The sequence below is a fragment of the Fundulus heteroclitus genome, chromosome 7 (assembly GCF_011125445.2).
Source record: "Fundulus heteroclitus isolate FHET01 chromosome 7, MU-UCD_Fhet_4.1, whole genome shotgun sequence".
NCBI classification, from domain to species: Eukaryota; Metazoa; Chordata; class Actinopteri; order Cyprinodontiformes; family Fundulidae; genus Fundulus; species Fundulus heteroclitus.
The window spans coordinates 29459679-29481176 of record NC_046367.1 but is presented as its reverse complement, the minus strand read 5'-3'; the positions used below and the strand labels follow the sequence as shown (position 1 = coordinate 29481176).

Below are 21498 nucleotides of genomic sequence, written 5' to 3'. Positions count from 1 at the left end.
AGCAGGGATTTTATAAAGGAGAGACATGTAAAGTAATCAAAAAAATAAAAATGGAGCAATGTGGACATAATCCATCTCATTCCCTCCTCATTTATCGCCGTCTGTTTGTGCATCTGTGTCTCATAACGTAACAACCTCAGAACAATATGTAATCAGGATTTAATTGTCTTTGTTTTGGACTAAGCCACAGCCGGTCTCTTTGACGGCGCTGCTGCCTCGCTGCTCTCTGGCTTGTGGAGCAAGAAGAAGACGGGCCAAAATTGTGTTTGCAAACACTAACCAGAAGTAATTGCTCAGTCTGCCTTTAAGAATCTGTCTCTTTTATTATTTTCATTTGTTTTTACCAACCTCGTTGGGTTTTTATCACTCTTAAACTGCTGTGCTGCTGTTCTCCAGTAAGAAGCAAATACTCTTTCCCGCTCAACACACTGATCCAAATCCTGGACTAATCTCCTGTTTTATATTTGGAGCACAATGGGGCAGCCTTAAAACCTGGTGCTGGTTGAACTTGGGACGTGCACATGTGCAATCACACAGTGAGACAGGCTTTCACAGTAAAGCCTCTTGGCCTCCTGGGATATTATATTTTATAATATAATATTATACAATATTTTTTGTTGAGTCCATGACGCATTCATATAACACCTCCCCTTAAAGGGATTGCTTGGGATTTTTTGAGGTCTAGTTGAAAGGCTAGAAGCAGGCAGTCTTTCTCAATCCTGACAGCTCGCACTTGAGCAACCAGTAGTTGGAGCGATGCTGTTTTTGCGCTCATGGAGGCCCATCCTTCTAGGTGCATTCCATGTCAGAGGCAAATCAACGACCCAGCAGTCACTGTATAAGTTGTTTACTTGTCCACCTGAGTCATGATGTAGTTTCTTTGGAATGAGTTTCAAGGCATGGTTGTAGATGCTTTTAACCTGAAACTGCAATCCTCCCCCTCTGTTCAGAGTTGGCGTTCCTCTCTTGACCAAGATGGCTTTTTTCACCCCTCTTTCAAAGCATCTATCCTCTCTGTCCAAAATCTGGACATGCTTGTTGTCCAAAGTGTGTCCTTTGCTCTTGAGCTGCAAGCTAACCGCTCAATCTTGCCCCAAGCTGCCAGCGCCCCTTGTTTGGTTTCTCAATGTAGCAGCGCTCCAACTGCAGATTGCTAACGTTTGAGCTGCGAGAATTGAAAGAGGCTCTTGGATAGGCAACAAAACTTTTTCTTAAAAACAGCAGAAGTCCAGTTACCTCTGATTTAAGCCTGTTTGGAGTTGCCATGAACCGGATAGCCTTGAACCGGATAGCTAACCGCTAGCTTCTGAAAGGAGAAGCTAACCGCTAGCTTCTGAAAGGAGAAGCTAAGCGCTAGCTTCTGAAAGGAGAAGCTAACTGCTAGCTTCTGAAGGGAGAAGCTAACTGCTAGCTTCTGAAAGGAGAAGCTAACTGCTAGCTTGACAAGGGCCAAAATTAAAGCAAATTTCTTCTGTCTTAACAACTCCACTCTCAAAAGTGTCATACTGGCCTTTTGTATAGATTTACTCTGTTGCTTTCATTTTTTTCTCCTTAATGTGTACATAGTGCGTTGTTCTATTTGCCCATCATTTGCTGCTTTGACTTTTCCAGCTGAGGGATAAATACGTCTTTTCAAACTGCTGCTTAAACCTTTAAACACACTTTACAAAAATCTTAAATTATCCCTTTAAAAAAATACGTAAATGCGTCATAGCGCGATAAGAAAATCTCCACAGAAAACAGCATCATTGTGTGACTGTCTTTACTTGGAGTAAGACGAAAATGAGTCTTATGAGGGTTTGTCATGTCTGCAGCCAACCCCGAATGGAGGAACTGTTTGTTTTTTTTCTTCCCTAAACTGGAAAATGATCTAAAGTTCCTATATAAAGGATGATTGCTCACTGTCAGATAAACTCTCCAGTGAGCTGGGAATAAATGAGTGTGTGTGTGTGTATTTTTGTTTCACTTTGTGTGACCATCTGAATCATCCAGTTCACAATAAAAAACATAGATGTGTCTCTTTAGGGTGATCTAATCTCATGTTCTTTTCCCTCTCTGACAGGAGCGATTCCAAGTTAAGAACCCGCCTCACACGTATCTCCAAAAGCTGAGGAGCTATCTAGACCCCGCAGTGACACGAAAGGTGAGCGTTCAGCCTAACAGGCTTTCCTGTTCTGGTGGCTTGGCAGCTTCCACAAACCCCCATCCACCCTCCCTCACCCCAGCCCGGCTGACCTTCTATCTTTTGTTCAGGATATCCCCACAGCTGAGGAAAGATTGCACTCAGGAGTTCCCTGGGAGACAGCTCGGGAACTCGAGTTGCAAAACACTGTGGATTAGGGAGAAAGGAGACAGTTGTTTATCAGGAACGCCCTGCTTGGAGAAACCACTGGCCAGTCGTTAATGCTGCTACGCTGCGGCTAAAGAATGAGCAAGGGAGTGAAAGTCAGGGGATAATTCCTTGCAGCTCTGCAGGCGCTTGAAAGAAATAACCAGGAGTGCCTAAACTATATGATATAAATGCCTTTATGTTGCCCCAGCAGCCAGCTTTTGGCTGTTTTGTCCTTGGCTGCATGAGAGGGAGCGGAGGGAAGGAGGAGCTTCTCACGGACAAGTATCGGCCAAACGTCTCTGGCTTTGCCAAAATTAAGTCTTTTTGGCCTTGGATGTAGAAGCTGCAGAGAGGAACGCCGGGAGACCTGCCTCCGTGATAAACAAATTAGGCGACACACACTGCCAAAACAAGAACAAATCACTGAATAATTCAATCTGTAGCTGCTGCGCTTGAAAGTTCGAGCCGCAGTGAGACGACTGGAGCTGCGTGAATAAAAGCGTGAATAAAAGCTAAACTGTGGTTGCGAAAGGAGGGAAACGTTGGAGACTTTACAAAAAATTACAAACGTGAATAGTTGATAACATCTGTCTTAAGAGGATTTAAAACTCGGCTTCTATTTTTTATTTATTTTTTTGAAGCCCAGCTACAGTGTTTCAAACCTAACAGGTTGAGTTCATGCTAGCTGTGCTGCTGCTGCTGGTATATCTGCTGCCTGAGCAGTCGCCCGTTCAGAAGATCTGATGAAGACATAGAGGCAGACATAACAGGCATGACGGCGTCGAGGTTAAATTATCGTATTTTATGCAAGAGCAGGTTTAGTGTTAAAAGATTCAGACTAGAGATGCACCGATTACAGTGCTGGGACTAATTTCCGATGTTCTGTTATTGTCAAGCTTGGACCTGTCAAAATTGTTTTTTTTAAGAAATATATCTTATATCTTATATATCTTTATTCAAAGAATACGGCAGTAAAACATATTGAATATGATTACAATGCTGCTTTTCTTGACAAAGCCAAGAGTTGATGTGTTGTTGTTGTTTTTTTTTTTATGTGGAATCTGGTTAGACTACAAATTAACAGGAATTCCCAAAGTTCAGTACCCCTCGCAGAGAAAGTACTTTGAGGAGAAGAGGTATTATGGAAAGTAACCTTAGAGTCGCCATCTTAACTGCTAGATTTCCAAAAGGCTGCCGACATTTCTAAATCCAGCATGTCTCCTGTCTGACTTGTCTGATATACCCCGTCCTGCCTTCCTGTTACCTGCTGTAGCCTTGCTCTCTCTTGTTCTCTGGCAAGATGGGTAACTGAGTCTTTGTGCCGCTGTAACAACTTCCCCAACAAAGAGTGGTGCTGGTGGGATACTACTCTGGTGAAACTAATGAATGTTCTCCACTCGGTAAATTAAATGGAAAAGAAAAGTTACTTTATTTCAAAACCTAAAATACAAATGATATAAATCCATTACCCACAGTGAAAATTATTTGTTTTTAAATTATTTTTTAGTTGGTTTGCAACTAATAAAACACTGCAAAAACGGAACTAAAAACAAGTCAAATGTTCTTAAAGTTAGTGTATTTGTCCTTGATTTGAGCAGGCAAATAAGATGATTTGCCAATGGAATAAGATTTGCGCTCTTAAAATAGGAACAACTCATCTCCATCATCTTATTTCAAGTGCAGGATGTCTAATTATCTTATTTTAGGGGTCAAAATACTCATTCCATTGGCAGATAATCTTATTTACCTGCTCAAATCAAGGACAAATACACTAACTTTAAGAACATTTTACTTATTTTTAGATCCATTTTTGCAGTTAATGACCAAAAAACGGTTTGTTAGATAATTAGATTATTTAACAAGACCAATAAAAATATATTTTTTAATTGGTCTTACATAGTCGCTATGAACACTTGACAGTTGGCCAGTAGACAGCCTTTTACATCGTCCATAAGAATGGTAATCCATTAAAAGAATGTTGCTAAATAGGCTGGCCTGTCACAAAGCGCTGTAGTTGAGAAGAGGGAAAAAACGTTGATGAAGCAAAGTCTATTCAAGAATTGGGGCAGGAAGATTCACAAGGCGCCGCTTGCAGCTGGAGTCGGTGTCTCCAGAGCCACCGTGCACAGATGTATCCGGGACAGGAGGCTACAGCTGCTGCACTGAGTCAGGCTGAGATGGAGGTCTGGACCGTTGATCAGCAGTTCACTGTTTAGGGGATCAGTCCTCTCCTCAAAAGTGAATTTTATTTTTTTATTAGGAAATAGAGGGGTCACAATCTGAAAGACTAATGAGGCACAGAGTTGTTTGAGGTCCACTGTGAAGTTTCCTCGGTTGGTGATGATATGGGAAGCTATGTCGTTTACTGTTTTCTATTAAGCCCACACTGCAAAAACGGAAAATAAGTAAAATGTTCTTAAAATCTGTGTATTTGTCCTTGATTTGAGCAGGTAAATAAGATGATTTGCCGATGGAATAAGATTTTTCCACTTAAAATAGGAACAATTCATCTCCATCATCTTATTTCAAGCGCAGGATGTCTAATTATCTTTTTTTTAGGGGTAAAAATTACTCGTTCCATTGGCAGATAGTCTTATTTAGTGAAATACACTAACTTTAAGAACATTTTACTTATTTTTAGATCCGTTTTTGCAGTGCAAAGTCCGAGCGGTCCGTTTGTAAGATCATTTTAGATCACTCCCTCTGCTGACCAGCTTAATGGAGATGCTGGTTTTATATTCTAAGAGGACATGGTACCTGCCCCCACTGTTATACCTGCCAATACCTGCTTTAATCAGTAATTGGATCGCTGGTTGATTGGCCAGGAAGCCGACTCACCCAAAGTATTTTTAAGAGGAAGATGAGACACCACAACGAACACTGCAGATTAACTAAAGTTCGCTATTAAAGAGACCAGGGATTGCTCAATTCCCCCTCCTTGTCAAAGCTCACTTCTGGAGAAATTCATGCAAAAGAGGCCCTGACCTAACCTGACTCTCACCAGATGGATTTCGTTCCACAGAGCTCCACACATCCATCTGGGATTGCTCCATCGGAGATGCATTTCAGAAGGAGGGGCCTTATCAAAAATCCTTGCTTATGATTGGATAAACCACTTGACCGTCATCTTTACTGACGTGCTACTTCAACCACTCGCATCGAAAGTAAAACAATTGTTTCCGCTAACAAAAGCCCTCAAAGCGGGTCTCTGGTGTTCTTTTAAATAGTTAATATTCAGTAGATTGGACAACACTGAGGAAATGGCAGCATCAATGTTACTGAGTGACCAGATTTCTCTAATAAAAACCAGGGACGTCTCTGATGTTGCTTAGCAGGAGTCTCTACGAGGGGTTGGTTTGTTTTGCCCGATCTGAAATGCAGACGGGGCGGGGAAGGCGTGTTCGGCTCAGCAATTCTACGAGGTAGGGAGAGTGGCAGGACCGGGTAAATACCTCTTGCTGCGTTAAACTTTTTTTACTCCATCATGATACACAGGTCGTCCCTTGTATGTGTTATTGAAATCCCTCCCAATCGCAGCGATTCCAGATGGATGTGTGGAGCCCCAACCAAGTTTTGAGACGCTTTCAATGGACGGTTAATGGACGGACTTTTCATTAGACTGACACTTCAGTTTAGGTCTTGCTTAACTCTGATACACTCAATTTTGGGTTCTCATCAGCAGTCAGAATTTGAGTCTGATACTGCTCCATAGAGCTGTGAATATGGGGCATGTTTTGAACGAACCAGGAAAAAAAATTCCTCTGCACTCAATTGGATAGACCTACAACCAATAAGAGCAACGGAGTGTGTGACGTATGTTAAGTGACGCATAGTTGTCAGGGTTTCCCGCAGCGCTGTCTTGGCGGCCGCCTCGCCAACACTCCAAAAAAAAAAAAACCTAACTCGATATGCTTGCATGTTTATCTGACGTTAACACGCGAACCTGTCGATATCTTCTAGAACAGACCTAATAGCAGAATCTACACACCTCAACTCTCCAGCGGCAGCCACCATTGTTGTAAACGAATTCAACCCAAGCGCGCTTTGGTGACGTGGTTGATTACGTTACTGTTGATCATCTGTCCATCATCGTATAAAGCCCGCCCTGACGATCTGATTGGTCCGCCAGATATTGGGCGAGCATACTCGCGCTACTATTGAGCAATGCCAGACCGAACTTCCCGACCTAAAACGTTGTGGGCAGGACTAAGTTCGGAATGGCACCCAGGCTACTGTAAATGCAGAATCATCAAAATTTTGCCGAAGCAAATGCTTTAAATTAATCATTCTGCGTGTGACGAATCTATAGAAGTTCTTTAATAAGTTAATGAATTAAACAAACTTTTCAAAATTATTAAATTTTTAGATGTACCTGTTACTAAATAAAAAAAAGCACAGGGGGCAATTTGAAAGCTTTCAACTTTTAATTTTAATTTTAGACCAAGTAGTTAAAAAGTTTACTTGACTTGAGCTGTCCACATTTTGATTTCAGCATCAGATTTGGAGTAGGGGCGCAATCCTTTTAATGATTCGAGTATTTTCCAGCATGTTAAAGTTTTCCCTGAAATAAGCAGTGACCACGCAGAAACATTCAACCTTGCCGTTGGACGTCATCCAGAAAGTGCTGGTCCTCCATGTCCCCCACTTCTTCCATAGAGAGTCGATCAACTTTAAGAAGAAGTGTTTGTTCTAGTTTTAATGACAGTCCTGAAGAGATGCGTTTGAAGGTCACACCAGTCCCTTATCTGCCTTGTTTTTGGCCTCAGTGGTCACATGTTTGTTGTGTAAAAGCAGCCTGACATGAGACTGGCGCCTTTTCTCTGCCTTGAGTGAAAGCTTGCAGTAGACAGGCGCACAGGAACGCGATGAAAGACTGAAGCGAGTGGAGCAACGGAGAGGGAGGGAAGGAGAGGTGCTGAATTAAAAGAGTTTATCGGGGGGGGGCTAGCGATGGACGGACGGCGGCAGTGACAAAAAAAGCAAAGCTCAAGAGGGCACGGAGGAAGAGAAAGAGTTATGGGCTTCTTTCTCCGCTCCTGCTCCATCCCCCTTTTCTTCCAGCTCAAACAATTGGCACTTTGTGCCACAGTGAGAGAGCTGGAGGTCATTGCCTCTGCTTTCCATAGGCAGGCTCCCGTGCATTCCTCGGAGCGGCTCCCAGCCAATAGGCAGCCAAGGAGGAAGAGCTCCGGTCCAGCTAGTCCCCAAGAATGCATCAGCCGTTGATTTGCTTCCAGAATGACCCCCCTCCTGTACTCACACCTCCTCAAACCTCACTTCTTTTTTTTTTAACTCTCCCCTCGTTTACATTCACGCTGCTGTCTCCTCTTCATCCCTCCCCCCTCCCTCCCCCTCACCCCCCCCCCCCACCCCCGTCTCTTCCTGCTCTCTCTGCGATGCAGCTGGTAGCACTTAAAGTTGAGGGGGATTCGGTGGGGGTTCAGGGAGCCTGCGCAGTACCCCGAAATGTCCTCTCTGCTTTCCACATGCTTTTTTTTTTTTTTTTTTTAAAGAGGACTCCTCCCTAATAAAAAAAAACTCTTCCTCATCGCCTCGTTTTCCAAATGCACGCCGCCCTGTCCCAGAGACGTCCACTGGAACAGCCCTCTTTCTCGGTGGATGTTAATAATAGGCTAACTCAGGCCCGAGAGCTGCTTCCTCCCAGATGCAAACGCATCATGGAAAGATACGGGGAGGACTTGTCTCGTCTCTTCCTCTCCGTCCACACACTTTTACAGCGTCCTTTAAACTTTCTCCAGCTTTTACAGACTGTTTTACAGCGTGTCGATCATTCACCAGTTAACACAAGCTTTTCTTCTTGTCCGTGTCCCCCTGTCGCATCTGGTGTGTTGGTACAGGGCAGGGTTGGAGGATCGCACCAGTGACTTTATCATTTTTAAGACAGCCGCTCTCCAGGGCTCCTGGAAAAGTCTGGAAAATCCTGGAATTTAGTCAAAGTAGAGTAGTGGAAATAGATTTATCTTTACAAATTCTTCTTTTTTTTGTCCATTCAATTGGCTGGTGTCTATTTTTCGTCCGTTAACGCATCAACTTTGGATTAATTTATTCCTCTTTTGATTCACTGATACATAAAACCCCCTCTCGTCTCTGATATCGTACGCTCTCCTGAACTGAAGGTATCGTTAAAGCCCTAATTCATAATATTTTGCGCTCCTCTCGTTTCTCCTGTCATCAGATTGTGTAAAATGTCAGTGCCAGTCCGGTGTAAACATAAATACCTGTAAAGATGGCAGCCAGTGGGATAATTCAGTGGAAGAAGCAGGGTTTAGTTTAGTTTTGTGCTGTGCTTGTGTCCCCTATATCATGAAACCGTTGCAGTCCCTCTCATCGGGGGATTTTCCCCTCCCCATGATGTTGCGGCCCATTTGATCGCCACGGGTCATTCGCTCGGCTTGTTTTGTTCTCGTGGTTGTATAACAGCCTAAACAGCCTCTTGTTTACAGTTTTGCAGAATGAAAAAGCCACAGAGGAATCCCCCCCCCCCCATCTCAGTCTCTGTTCAGTTTTTCTGTCTCGACCAGGAGCTAGGTCGCACCTTCGTGTGTCCACAGGTTTTTATAGCAGCTGTAGCCCTAATTTATGCACCCAGGAATCCCTCTGTGTGTTTATGTAGCTGCTTGGTGCCTTAAAGCTATTTAAAGACACGATCTACTGCCCCTAAATAAACAAGGTTGTACTTATTAGACTTAGTGAGGCTCCTGTTTTTGTGATGCCAAAAATAGGCTGATAAATTAGCTCAAACCTTCTTTTTTTTTCTTTTTCTTTTTTTTTTTTTACATTTATCTTTCATATATCATGCATAATACAATTAAACTAGAGATAAATCAGTTTGGATGACAACTTTGTATACCTAAGTAAACCAATATTTTGCAGAAGCAGCTTTGGATTCTGCATCAGCACTTAGTGTTCTTCAGTTTACTCTTCTAATTAATTATAGGGGATCTAATTAACTTGAAACAAAGTTTAATAATGTGCAAAAAAAAAAAAAAGGTCTATACAGCTTGGAACTCCACACTACTCCAGACATTTTGAACCGAGAAAGCTTCCTGGAAGGGAAGAGAAATGTCTTTAGCTTCAGAATAGAAGTCCAGTTTTATTTTTAACCTTTTTTTTTTTTTTTTTTTTTTTTTGGATTATACGAGTTGTAGATGTTAGGAAAAAAGGAGGAAAAAAAGGGAAATGTAGCCTTTTTTCCCCAGTGACTCAGCTTTTCATCTTTAATAGCCCCAGTTAATGGCTACATTTCTTTTGAGGAACAACTCGGTCCCATTTTTTTAATTTATTTTTGTACCCGCTGATTTTATAATCACGACGTGCTGAACTCCCCCTTCACTCTCACCGCCACATATCTGTATTTTGTTTGTCTGACCTTCCTTTTTAGAAAAAGAAGCTGCCCTCAGCCAACAGGCATCCCTCATCTATGTTCCTACCGCATGTTGATTTATTGGGGTATGATGAAATTTAACCTCTCCCCCAATCTTATTTTCCTCCCTCAGAAATTCAGACGGAGGGTACAGGAGTCTACCCAAGTCCTGAGAGAACTGGAAATTTCGTTGCGGACCAATCATATAGGGTGAGTCACAGACTGTGCTGTAGCTTGTGTAGTGTAACGTGCCCTGTGTCTGATTATGTTCGATCTTAAGAGGGAAAGGTCTGGCATTCCAGACGCTTGGAGATGCAGACGTCGACCCCATCAACCCCCAACCCCCCCAGACCATTCCTGTCTATGCTGTGACCTAATATTACTCCGAAAGCCATGTGGCGGCGAGGAAAAGATGAATTGATGGATTGTTTCGGAGCAGCTGACACATGAGCAGCCTCTGGGAAGGAAAGCGCATTTTATTCCTCGCCGGAGTTTTGGCTGCGCCCACTTCGGCGTTTCAGTCGCGACGATGAGATATTAATGTAGCTATTGCTCCACAGACGGCGATTTCACAATAGATAAAACAGTGGTGCATTCATCTGCAGTGTCAGGTATTCTGAGAGAACAAGTCTAAACCTGCGGCGACAGATACAGAGCCGTACAGTCAGCCCGGGGCGCAGATCGATATCTCGCAGAAACTCTTGTGTTTTTCTTTCATGCTTTAGATCGCACATCCGCGTCTCTGAGGACTGCGATGGTTGCATTACTAATGAGGCCTAATGCATGCTGGGATGTATCGGATCCACATTCCTGTTATAGTTGTAAAGCGACGCTGTTTTACAGACACAGGTGGTCTCTGTGTCAGGCTCCTGGAAGAGAGTGGAGTTAGTGTGCAAATAGAAATTACAATAATGAAGATTTATCTGTTTTTTGCCTTCTTTCCTTTCTTCCTTCCTTGTCCTTTCATTTGTCTTTCCTCTCTTTCTTATAACCTCTTTCTCTTCATCCATCCCTCATGTCCATACCTTGGATGCTTCCTCCTTTCCTTTGTAAGTAATCTCCTCTTTCCTGTCTTGTGTCCCTCTTTTCATATAACTCTTAATTTCTTCCTTTTCTTTTTTTGTGTTTTTCATTCCTTTTGAGTGTCATCACTCCTTTTGAGTGTCATCACTCCTTTTGTTCCTCTCTTCACTTGTGTCCTTTATTCCTTACCTCCTTATGCTCTTCTTTTTTCAATCATTGTGTTCTTCCCTCTTTCTTTCTTTCTTGTTTCCCTTTAATTTCTTCCTTGCCCTTTTTCCTTACCTGTTCCTTTCTTGTGTCTTTCTTTCCTTTATTTTTATTTTTTACTAACTAACTAACTAACTAACTAACTAACTAACTAACTAACTAACTAACTAACTAACTAACTAACTAACTAACTAACTAACTAACTAACTAACTAACTAACTAACTAACTAACTAACTAACCAACCAACCAACCAACCAACCAACCAACCAACCAACCAACCAACCAACCAACCAACCAACCAACCAACCAACCAACCAACCAACCAACCAACCAACCAACCAACCAACCAACCAACCAACCAACCAACCAACCAACCAACCAACCAACCAACCAACCAACCAACCAACCAACTAACTAACTAACTAACTAACTAACTAGTCTGTTTTCTAACTTTATTTTTTCTAAATGAAATGAGAATTAAAGACCGAACCGAAAAGTTGACCCCCCCAAAAATCTGATATTTTTACGTGAAAAAAGTGGGAACCCTGTATAACCCGGGTGAAAATGGCTGACGTACGTTCTTAGCAACCTTTACCAAAACAAACACAAACAGAACAGAAAGTAAAACTTAAGACACAGCCTAATTCCCTCAAATCTTTTTTTTTTTAATCTCAGATAAAACTTTTTTTTTGTCCAACTAAAACCGTATCTCTCACAATGTGGGAGTCTTTTTTTTTTCTCTCAAAAGAATTTGCTTGGTCTATATATATATATATATATATATATATATATATATATATATATATATATATATATATATATATATATATATATATATATATATATATATAAAAGGAAATGTAGATGATAACACCAAAGGTTACATTTGTGTAAAAAAAAAGTAGACACCCTCTTTTTAATTTTTAAGGTTTTACATATGAGATCAGTTCCTAGACGTCAAACGTACAAAACATACAACATATCCTATGCTTTCAGTATTCATTAAGTGAAAAATGAGGGAGAAATGGAAAATCTCTGTGTGGAAAACCAAAGTTAAGCCTTGCTGATTTAATCAAAGTCATGATAATCAGGATTATCTGTGTGAGCACCTCTATAACACCAGAACATTTAGAGGTTTGTTGCTCCAGAGCAACGACGTGTGTGGCAACACAATGGCAGAAAAAACATCAGCTGGGACCTCTGAGTACCCATTGTTCCTGCTCATCAATCTGTGAAAGATTACAAACCCAGTTTCAAAGTCTTTGAACTCTGTCATTCGTAAGTGAAAACTTTTTTTTCCACAAGAGGAAAACAGTTTAGACTGTGAGCTATCTTCCCGTCAGTGGGCGTCCCAGCAAACGCAATACAAGGTGAGACAGGAAGAAGTTGCAAAAACTCTAAGAGCTGCACCTTAGATCCTCCATCCGCAAGTTCGCTTGTTCAGTTTAAAGTTCAAGATAGTAAAAAAAAAAAAAAAGATTAAGTCAAGTACCGTTTGTTTGGATAAGTTGCGAGGAGTACGTTCCTGGAACATGGCCTCATGACTTGGGTTTACAAAGTTGTCTCTAAATAAACTGCAAAACTTCTTTTGGACAGATGAGACCAAATGAAGAAATGTTTAGTCATAATACAGAGCACCATATTTAGCAGCAACCAAAAAAAGCCATAATCTGCTGTTGAGCACAGCGATGGAGGCGTCATAATTTGGACTTGCTTCACTGCCACAGTACCTGGGCACCTTGCATTCTCTGAGTTCACCAATAACTCTTCTGTACACCAGAGCATTTCAGAGTCAAATGCGAGGCTGTCTGGAAAACTAAAGCTCGTCTCAAATCGGCTCAACAGGACGGCGGTCCCACAAACGGCAGCAAATCTACAGCAGGACGACTTGGAAAAAGAAAAGAGTGAAAGATGTTACAAAGACCATGGTGAAGTTCAGGTTAAAGGCAACCTGATGGTTCAGGCTATAGCTTCTCCAAAGTTTTCTAAAGGTCCACTCGCAGCATTTCAGATCTCATTCTCCTGCACTGACGCTGGAAAGCAGGTGGATCTGTCAGAAACTAGTGGATCTGAGTAACTGATGGCTGCGGATGTCGGCGACCGGCGCAAAGTTTTGAAGAAGCACGCCGCAAAAGTCCCTCCCACAAGTTCCTGCTTAGTAACTCACTAGGTTTACTAATGGCTTTCACATTCTGGCTTCCTCGTCGTTTAATAAATGATGGCGTGTGTGTAATCTGTCCTGGAGAAGAACCAGATGAACATTTTAAGTAGGTGGTAGCAGCAGATCTTGAGATCCTGCCAAAGGCTGAAGGATGCAGCTGAGAAGGGCGTCCAGTGTCCAAAGACTTTTGCATCAGCAAAAACACTTTTCAGTCCAAACTGTCTCCTAACCCCTCTGTTTTTCTCTTTTCCTCCATCTCTCTCTCACACAGACACACATGCATACTTTGTCAGTTTCACCCACATTCCCAGAGATTATCTCGTGCCTGACAGCAGCGGCTCTCGCGCTCCTACAGACTGTTTACGCCTTGATTCGGCTCTTTAAACCTAAACACAAGTGCAGCCGCAGACGACGCTTGTGTTGCAGAGCAGCTGAATCACTGTTTACAAGGATGAACTCTTTCTAAAGATGTTGCGTAGAAAAACTAGATTGCATATAGTTCGACAAATGGGGAGCTAATCAGAAAGGCGGGGGTGACGCGGAGAGGGCCGACTGAAACGGGGCAACAGAGTCACCCGTTGAGATGGTGAATAATTGCCGCTTCTTTTCAGAGGTGAAACGGAAAATTTGATCAATCACGCTGGGCATAATGGGCAGATTGTTTCCCCCCGAGCGTGCACTGCTGATGCTAACCCCTGGCTCCTCGCCTGCCTGCCTGTGTGCGACATGTTGCGCTCTGGTCAGCGACATGTGGAGAATGGGAGGATTGTCAGCATCTTGTGGTAATGACCACCATATGGGCGATGAAGCCACTTGTCCAGTCTGTTGTGAGACAACGGCCCCGCCAGGCACCGCTTTACCGGACGCTCGTACCAGATTATCCAGCTCCATGCAGTCACACCATGGGGGAGCCAATCAAGATGCTGCTACGGAATCTTTAAAACGTGTTTTATGAATGCGACGTCACTCAAAAGCCTTTGTGGCTGCAATGAAAAAAGGAAAAATAATGGCCTCTTCTGTGCATTTGTCTGTCGCTAAATACAGATTCTGTTTGATTTGGTTAACATTGATGAAACGGTGCTTTTTTTTTAATTTCTTGGAATAGGATATGATACATAATTTTGAAGGTAAAGAAAACTGACGCTTTGCTCTAAAAGCAGTTTAGAAATATAATTCTGGGTTCCCAAGTCCATACTTTATAGAGCCACCTTCAGCTGCAGTTACAGCTGCAAGACTCCAGCTAGGATTGGGTAGTGAAAGATCTGTGAAGAACAATTTCCAGGTCTAGCCTCGCAGCTTTGGCTGGATTTAGTCGGAACTTTGACTAGGCCATTCATACACGTGCATTGATGCAAACCATCCCAGTTTAGATCTGGCTGTATGTTCAGGGCTGTCTGCTGGACACTGAACCTCTACCCCTGAAGCAGATCTAACGGGACCTGCTTCTGGGGTAGAGGTATTTGTGGAAGGATTTACCTCCATCCATTTGGCCAGCTTTGCTACAACTATTTGCATGTATGGCAAAACGTTCAAAAGAGACCAAAATTGGCATTGAGACATTGGCATTGCCATGTCTCAATAGCCTTGCAGTTATGTCATATTCCATTATCAGGTGAGGGAGTGCTGAGTTGTAGGAGCTCAATGCAGATGCATGCCACACTTTTCAGATTGTTTAATTGTAAAAAGAAATGCAAACATGTCATTTATCTTATTTTTCCTCTACATATTACAAAACATAACAATATAATACATGCAACACACAGTGTAGTTTTTGTCTGTTGTAAATCAATGTAAAGCAGTCCAAGGGGCATGAATCTGTTGGTGAATCCCAAAAAAGTTAAAAAAACAAAACAACTGGGCTTTTTTTTTTTTTTTTGAAGTTTGAAGACGTTTCGCTTCCTATCCAGAAAGCTTTCTCAATTCAAAATGTCTGGAGTGGTGTAGAGGAAGGACTGTATGTAGCAGCACATACGGAAGTAAGAAGCTGTCCATTGAAAGATAAAAGCTAGTGGAGCACGGAGTGGAGGACCCACTTTAAATACATCAAAACTAAGACCTCACATTTTCACGCTTAAAACTCATTAACTTTATCATTTGCCAAATGTTCTTAAGTTGAAAAAAATCAAAACTATCCCCGCGATCAAAGAACCTGCAATGCATTTAATTAATGTGTTATAGTCCTTATGAGAAAACACAATAGGTAGTCGGCAGGTCAGAACTCGTAGAAAGCTGGAGCTCGGTATTGGCCAGAACCAGGCCTGATCAGAGCATCTCTAGTGAGAAAGAACCTCAGAGGAGTGTTATACTCAGTGTTTTATACAGTAAAACGACACGACATCTTTATATCCCTAGACAGAATTATCTCTCTCTCTGTATTCCTTTACTTGTACAAAAAGTCTAGTCTTTTTTTTAATACCATCTGGAACTCAATTGATGGTCAGAATAGGGCTGGGCAATATATCAAGACCCTCACGTTCCAGACATATGGCCTTATCTAGTGGTCATCCCACATGCCAATCATTCTGACACGCTCACGTAACGCCAGTGTTCGTGCTCGTTCCTTCCTAGTTTCTGCTTGCTGGCTGCGCGTGCGCACTTCTAGCATTTATGTATCCGATTATGCCATCTGGATAGGGCTGGGCAATATATCGAGATTTTAAAATATCAAGATTTTTTGTAAGAGATATAAGGTGAGACTGTATCGTTTGTATCATGGTGGTCTATGTTGCATTAGAATTATATTTTTATGTATTCCAGTAGGTTGTTTTTCAGCTGTTTCTCATATTTTTTAACACCAGTTTCTGGTAAAAAATTTTTTGCCTGTGAGACATTTTTATAATTACTTTATGAAAAGAAAAGCATATCGAGATAAATATCGTATACGTTTTATACTAAGTTTATATATTTGTTTGTTTTCAGGTGGGTGAGGGAGTTCCTAAATGAAGAGAACAAAGGTCTAGATGTGCTGGTGGAGTACCTTTCTTTCGCGCAGTATGCTGTCACGTAAGTCCCTGCGCACGCTCTCTATGGGCCACAGTGTTTAATACGAATCAGCACAACGGCGCTATTCTGCACCGACGCCGATGCCTCTCCACTCAGCGCCAGCTCCACCGTCTCTGCTGTCAGAAACACTGAGTCACGCGCAGACCCACCGCTGACAGATTGTGTGTTATAGCAGCCGTATGCTGCTATTCATGAACTGACTGGGTGATTATTAGTCACTCTGAGAGTCCCTGTTTGGGCCCCGGTAGCCTTTTTGTTTAAATTTTATATGCAACGCTTGACTTCAACATGTGTGATTATGGTTTGTCCACATTTTAGGTGGTTGGCAGTAATATTACGTTTACAGAGCGCTAGAGCAACACGCTAGGTTATGGCAGAGGCTGCTATAAAACTCCTCAGCAGCTACCAGCTGCAACAAAGTTTCCCTTTATTTTGCTCTACATGTTTGAATGAACAAAGACCTCGTGGTGTCACCACTCAGGGCATTAAATGCTGTATCGATCGACACATTATGTCTCCTTGGCTTTTTAACTCAGCTGGTTTTAATTTAATTTTTTATTATATATACATTTTATCTATTCTTCTTAGTTTTATTATTCTGTTTTTTTTAAATTGGTCATAGTTTATTGTTCTGCTTGCTAGAGCTGGGTATTTCTACATTTCTACAGTTTTTATCGGTGTACAGCACTTAAGTCAACAATGTTGTTTTTAAAGTGCTTTATGAATAAAGTTGTATTGTATCAAAGGCCGGAGTTTGAAATGGCATTGTTTATATGATGCTTTAATTAAATGGATTTTCTCATGAGAAACCGGTAATAAAAAGCAAAAAGGTCAAAACAAATGAGGAGAAATTTAACTTAGATGTTCTTGTTATGTTTGACATATTGAAATTATAAAATTACTGGCAAACAGAACTGATAAATTGGCGTTTTCTATAACATCAAGGCACCTTCCACACTTTAACCTGTGCTAGCAAACATTATTCTTCACCCCACAGCCAATAAATGGATTCGATATCAGGTCTCACAATGCACGAATGGTGCAACAATTTATAAAAAAACAAACAAACATCTGATTTCTGAGTGGTTCGTCATTGTGTTCCAGAACCGATCGCTCTCAGACCGCTCATCAGTTGCAAATAAACATGTTTTTCCAATAATAACGACAATCGGATGCATTTTTGTGCCATTTTCCAGATATGATGGTGACTGTTTGGAAAACAACTCAGAGCCTATTATGGACAAGTCCAAGACCTGGAGTCGGTCTATAGAAGACCTGCATGGAGGAGGAACCCTGCCAGCCCACATCACAGGGAACGGCATCACTCGAGGCGGGCGACATTCCACGTTACGGTACGACAAATATAACTACCAATTTCTATGTTTACCCGAGGGTGGCAAAAGATAGCCAGCGATCCTTCTCCATTCTTTGTTTTCCGTTTTTGGCTGAGGCAGGGCGATTATTTCGAGAAGTCACACATTTCTTATGATGCCTCAGCTGCCTCTTTGTGTGGTCATGAGGTCTCTAAGACTTTAGAGAGGGGGAAAAAAATCTTTGTGTCTGGAAGTTTTATGTTTGTTTTCGGCTGGCTAGGCTCATGATTATGACACATGGCCGACAACTTTTCAGGTGAAAACGGAAACTCTTTTTTGGGGAGGCAATATTTATAAACATCAAAAAAAAAAACTCAAAAAACTTCCAAACCCTATGCACACCCGGATTTCACTGCAGTTTATTCATAAGGCTCAGGCTAATATATGCTCTGAAGCACAAATCCAACTCGTTCATGCATTATTTCTCTTAATCCGTCACGTCATGGCTTTATTCTTTCAGTGCAGAAGTTGTAATGACTTTTGTCATCCCTAATCCTTAGTTTCAAGAGGTTTACTTGAACACGTTGTACCCAAAGAGCTTTACCGAGTCGAGGGCCACATGTTTCTCTTAAGACCTCTGTTCTGAAATAATATTTAGGCAATGCATAGTGCATTGTGCTGTAATGAGTTTTAAAAACAGGTGTGTTCTATTTAAGCCGTATAATAAATATTTATCTCGTTCGCACACTTTTTTAACAACAATTTAGATGTTAATCCAGGACGGTCCGACAGATATAAGAAATGTCCTCCCATTGCGGCTCAGGCTGTGTCTGGTCCTGCTCCTGAAAGATGAACCGCTGCCCTGGTCCCAAGCCTTTTGCAGCCTGTGACAGCTTTTGCCCTGTATCCAGCTCCATTTTTCTTGGCTCTCTTCCATAAAGCCCATAGTTGTGGAGCACACAGCTAATTGTCCTCTTATAGACTGACTATCCCACCTGAGCTGTGGGTAGACTGCAGCTCCTCCAGAGGACAGTGTCATAGTTAAGATATCGGAGTAAATAGGATAAATACAAAGGCACGTCCTACACTTCAGATTTTTTTAAGCCGTGTGTGATTTTTCCCTCCTTGTTGCTACTTTGTGTTGGTTTATAAATACCGTATTTTTTAGACTATAAGGCGCACTTAAAAATCCTTAAATTTTCTCAAAAATTGATAATCCGGCGCACCTTATATATGATTACCGTACTTGTTGTGCTCACTGATGGATTTTATGTGGAACAATGCCAATGGATATTCAGAGCATTACAGTACACTGTTTCACTACCTGATCGGACCCCTGAGCAGTCTACAAGACTGCCTGACTGTAATGTCTAAGGTAGAAATGCATTCATGTGAAGGCCCCCACATACTCGGGCGTACACTGCAAAAACGGAACTAAAATTAAAATTAAAATTAATTATCCTGACCATTCTTGAAATGAGTGCATTTTTTCTTGATTTGAGCAGGTAAATAAGATTATTTGCCAATGGAATAAGATTTTTGCACTTAAAGTAGGAACAATTCATCTCCATCATCATTTTTTCAAGTGTAGAATATCTAATTATCTTATTTTAGGGGTAGAACTACTAATCCCATTGGCAAATAGTCTTATTTACCTGCTCAAATCAATGAAAAATAGACTAATTTGTAGAAAATTTGACTTACTTTTAGTTCCCTTTTTGCAGTGTAGTTCACTCCTCTGAGATCTGTTCGTACTCGAGGCGGACACTGCGCGGACTCCCGCATACAGGTACGCGCAAAGCTCGATTTTTACGACCGCACTATAAACACTATAAACTGCTTATATGTGACACCGAGCTTGATACATATGTGCGGTGAGAGCCTGCTGGAAAAGAAACGGCTCTAGGTGCTCAGCTAGCTAATCACACATTTTGCCATCCGTTCTGCTGCTTCGTCCCACTGGCAGAAAGTGTGGGAATTGTAGGAATTTGCCACAATAAATGTAGGCAACAGTACGCTAAATTATGAAGGGTTAAAACGTCCGCGCAACTCACGGTATGCACGCAGTACGCCAGAGTATGTGAAAGCCTTTAAGCAGCCCACACCCGGAGTACGCGCCAGCGACAATAAGCCTAGTAAGTTAATTCAATATAAAGGTTACGTTTAATTTGACCATATGTTAGAAACAGGGCAGTGTAGTCCAACTACTCTGTCCTCCCAACACAGACAGATAGCTCTCCCTCTCAGGAGAGAGCTGTGTATGTGACACATGGCGGAGTGATGTTACACACTTGGGAAGAATATCTAATGCGCCGTATAAACCGGTGCGCCTTCTGGTCTGAAAAATACGATAAGAAATGATGTGGAGTTTACCGTTTTAAAATGACAAAATGTGAAATTCAGCAGTGGAACACCCCTCAGCTGCCTATTTCTCCATATACCTCCATATTTCTAGACTCGACAAATGTTCCAACACGTTATTCCAGGGCTTCATTTTCCAGTGAAACAATTGTGCTTTTTTTCTCTTGCGTCACCGCTGTCCAGTGTGTTCAGTATGTGAAAATGGTCAGTGTCTTCTGCTGTCTTGACTGTCTCTTCTGTCTTTTTTTTTTTTTTTTTTTTTGTCCGCATCTTCATCAGTAGTCATCTGCTCTTTTGTGCACCACTCTTCGACAGCAGGCAGGTCGCCGCTACCCCGTTCACTCTTTAGACGCACACTGGCGCTCACACATGCATTCCCATACGCTCATTGTACTTCTTACCTCCCTGTTAGTGCTGTCTGGTTTATTTGTCCTGCTGTCCCTGTCAGGGATGTGAATTATTTGTGCTCCCTTCTCCTAGTCCTCCTCACCCTCCTGTGGCTGAACATTGCTTGCCTGGGAGTAAATGGTTTATTCTTCACTCATTGTTTCTGTTTGTGTGCCACTTGTGTTGCTCCTTGAATGGCATTCCTGTGCAGAACTTAGCCTAGATTCTCCAGCGGCCAGTGTAAATTGCTCCTAGAAAGTTTTCTGTACTTTTGATGCAGGAGACAGAGAAATATGTTTGCCTTTTGTCGTTTCAGGAAGGCTTCCATGTATTTAAAAAAAAAAATCTATTAAAGTTAAACTAAGTCCTTTTTGTTTGTTTTTTTTCTTCAAACTGCCTCTTGTAGGATGCCGGGTTCACTGAACTGTCCAAAGTGTTCTCAGATGAGACGGTATGTCTGAGGAGTGAGGAGAAGGCTAGTACCGTGTAGATATCTTAGTCCTCCATCCTATAGCCTGTAGCTGTAGTTCTAGTTCTGTGTGGTGCAATTTGAACCTTGTTTTTGCTCAATACAGCCTGAATCGTTGAAAAATGCTTCGATAAATAAACATAAAAGTATATTTTGTTAAAACTATTTGTGTCCTTTTCTGTAATATAAATCAAATGTTTTATTGAGCAAACAGCACATTAGCTTTTTGTTTTAAATTAGCCACTAGTTTGCATGTGTCACTATGGTGTTGGTTTTTTTTTTGTCCCCTATGTAGTCATTTAAGAATTGGTATTTATTAAAGCTTGGTTTGATACAAAAAAGTATATGCATGGAAATCTCAGCAGATTTAAAGCGCAGCAAAATTACAGATTTTCTCTGAGGTTGTCTACATTAGCATTGTGATTGTGTCTCATATATATCACTCAACACTTTAAGCACCAAACTAAGCTTAACTTTACTGTCCCAGCTTAAGACAGAGACATTTTCCCTCCAGAGGACAGTGTCATTTGACAGTCGGTGTCTCAGAGAGAATCACTGTTCTCTTTGTTGCTTTCCACGATCTTTGACTGTTGTTTGGTAGCCAAAAAACAGAACTTGATTATAAGTCCCTTTCTCCCTTTTTGAAAAACTCCACATGCGCAAGATCGTCTCACCTGCTCTTCCGCTCTTCAGGGGGATTGCTTGGAAAAAAAAGAAATCTCCCAAATCCACTCCGGTCTTATTTGTTTCTAATGAGGCCTTCCTCTTCTTCTCATAAACATGGACATGGTTTGCTTCTTGCGACTCTCAGCCATGTTCAAAGTATACAGTGTGAGGAGCGAAGCTACAATGAACGG

At 41.7% G+C, this 21498-nt stretch overlaps 1 protein-coding gene across 13 annotated transcripts in view; it reads left to right on the top strand.

Moving 5' to 3' along the window:
* Positions 1 to 21498, top strand: part of fmnl2a (formin-like 2a) — a 74813-nt gene that overhangs the window by 28435 nt on the left and 24880 nt on the right. For 6 of the 13 annotated variants that reach the window (XM_036139438.1, XM_036139440.1, XM_036139436.1 and 3 more), the window contains exons 3-8: positions 2063 to 2143; positions 9850 to 9926; positions 16028 to 16111; positions 17308 to 17463; positions 20065 to 20103; positions 20579 to 20623. In XM_036139438.1, the coding sequence (XP_035995331.1) occupies positions 2063 to 2143; positions 9850 to 9926; positions 16028 to 16111; positions 17308 to 17463; positions 20065 to 20103; positions 20579 to 20623 (482 nt within the window). The remainder of the gene's footprint in view (positions 1 to 2062; positions 2144 to 9849; positions 9927 to 16027; positions 16112 to 17307; positions 17464 to 20064; positions 20104 to 20578; positions 20624 to 21498) is intronic. The other 7 variants (XM_012878342.3, XM_036139444.1, XM_012878339.3 and 4 more) reach the window with 3 other exon arrangements.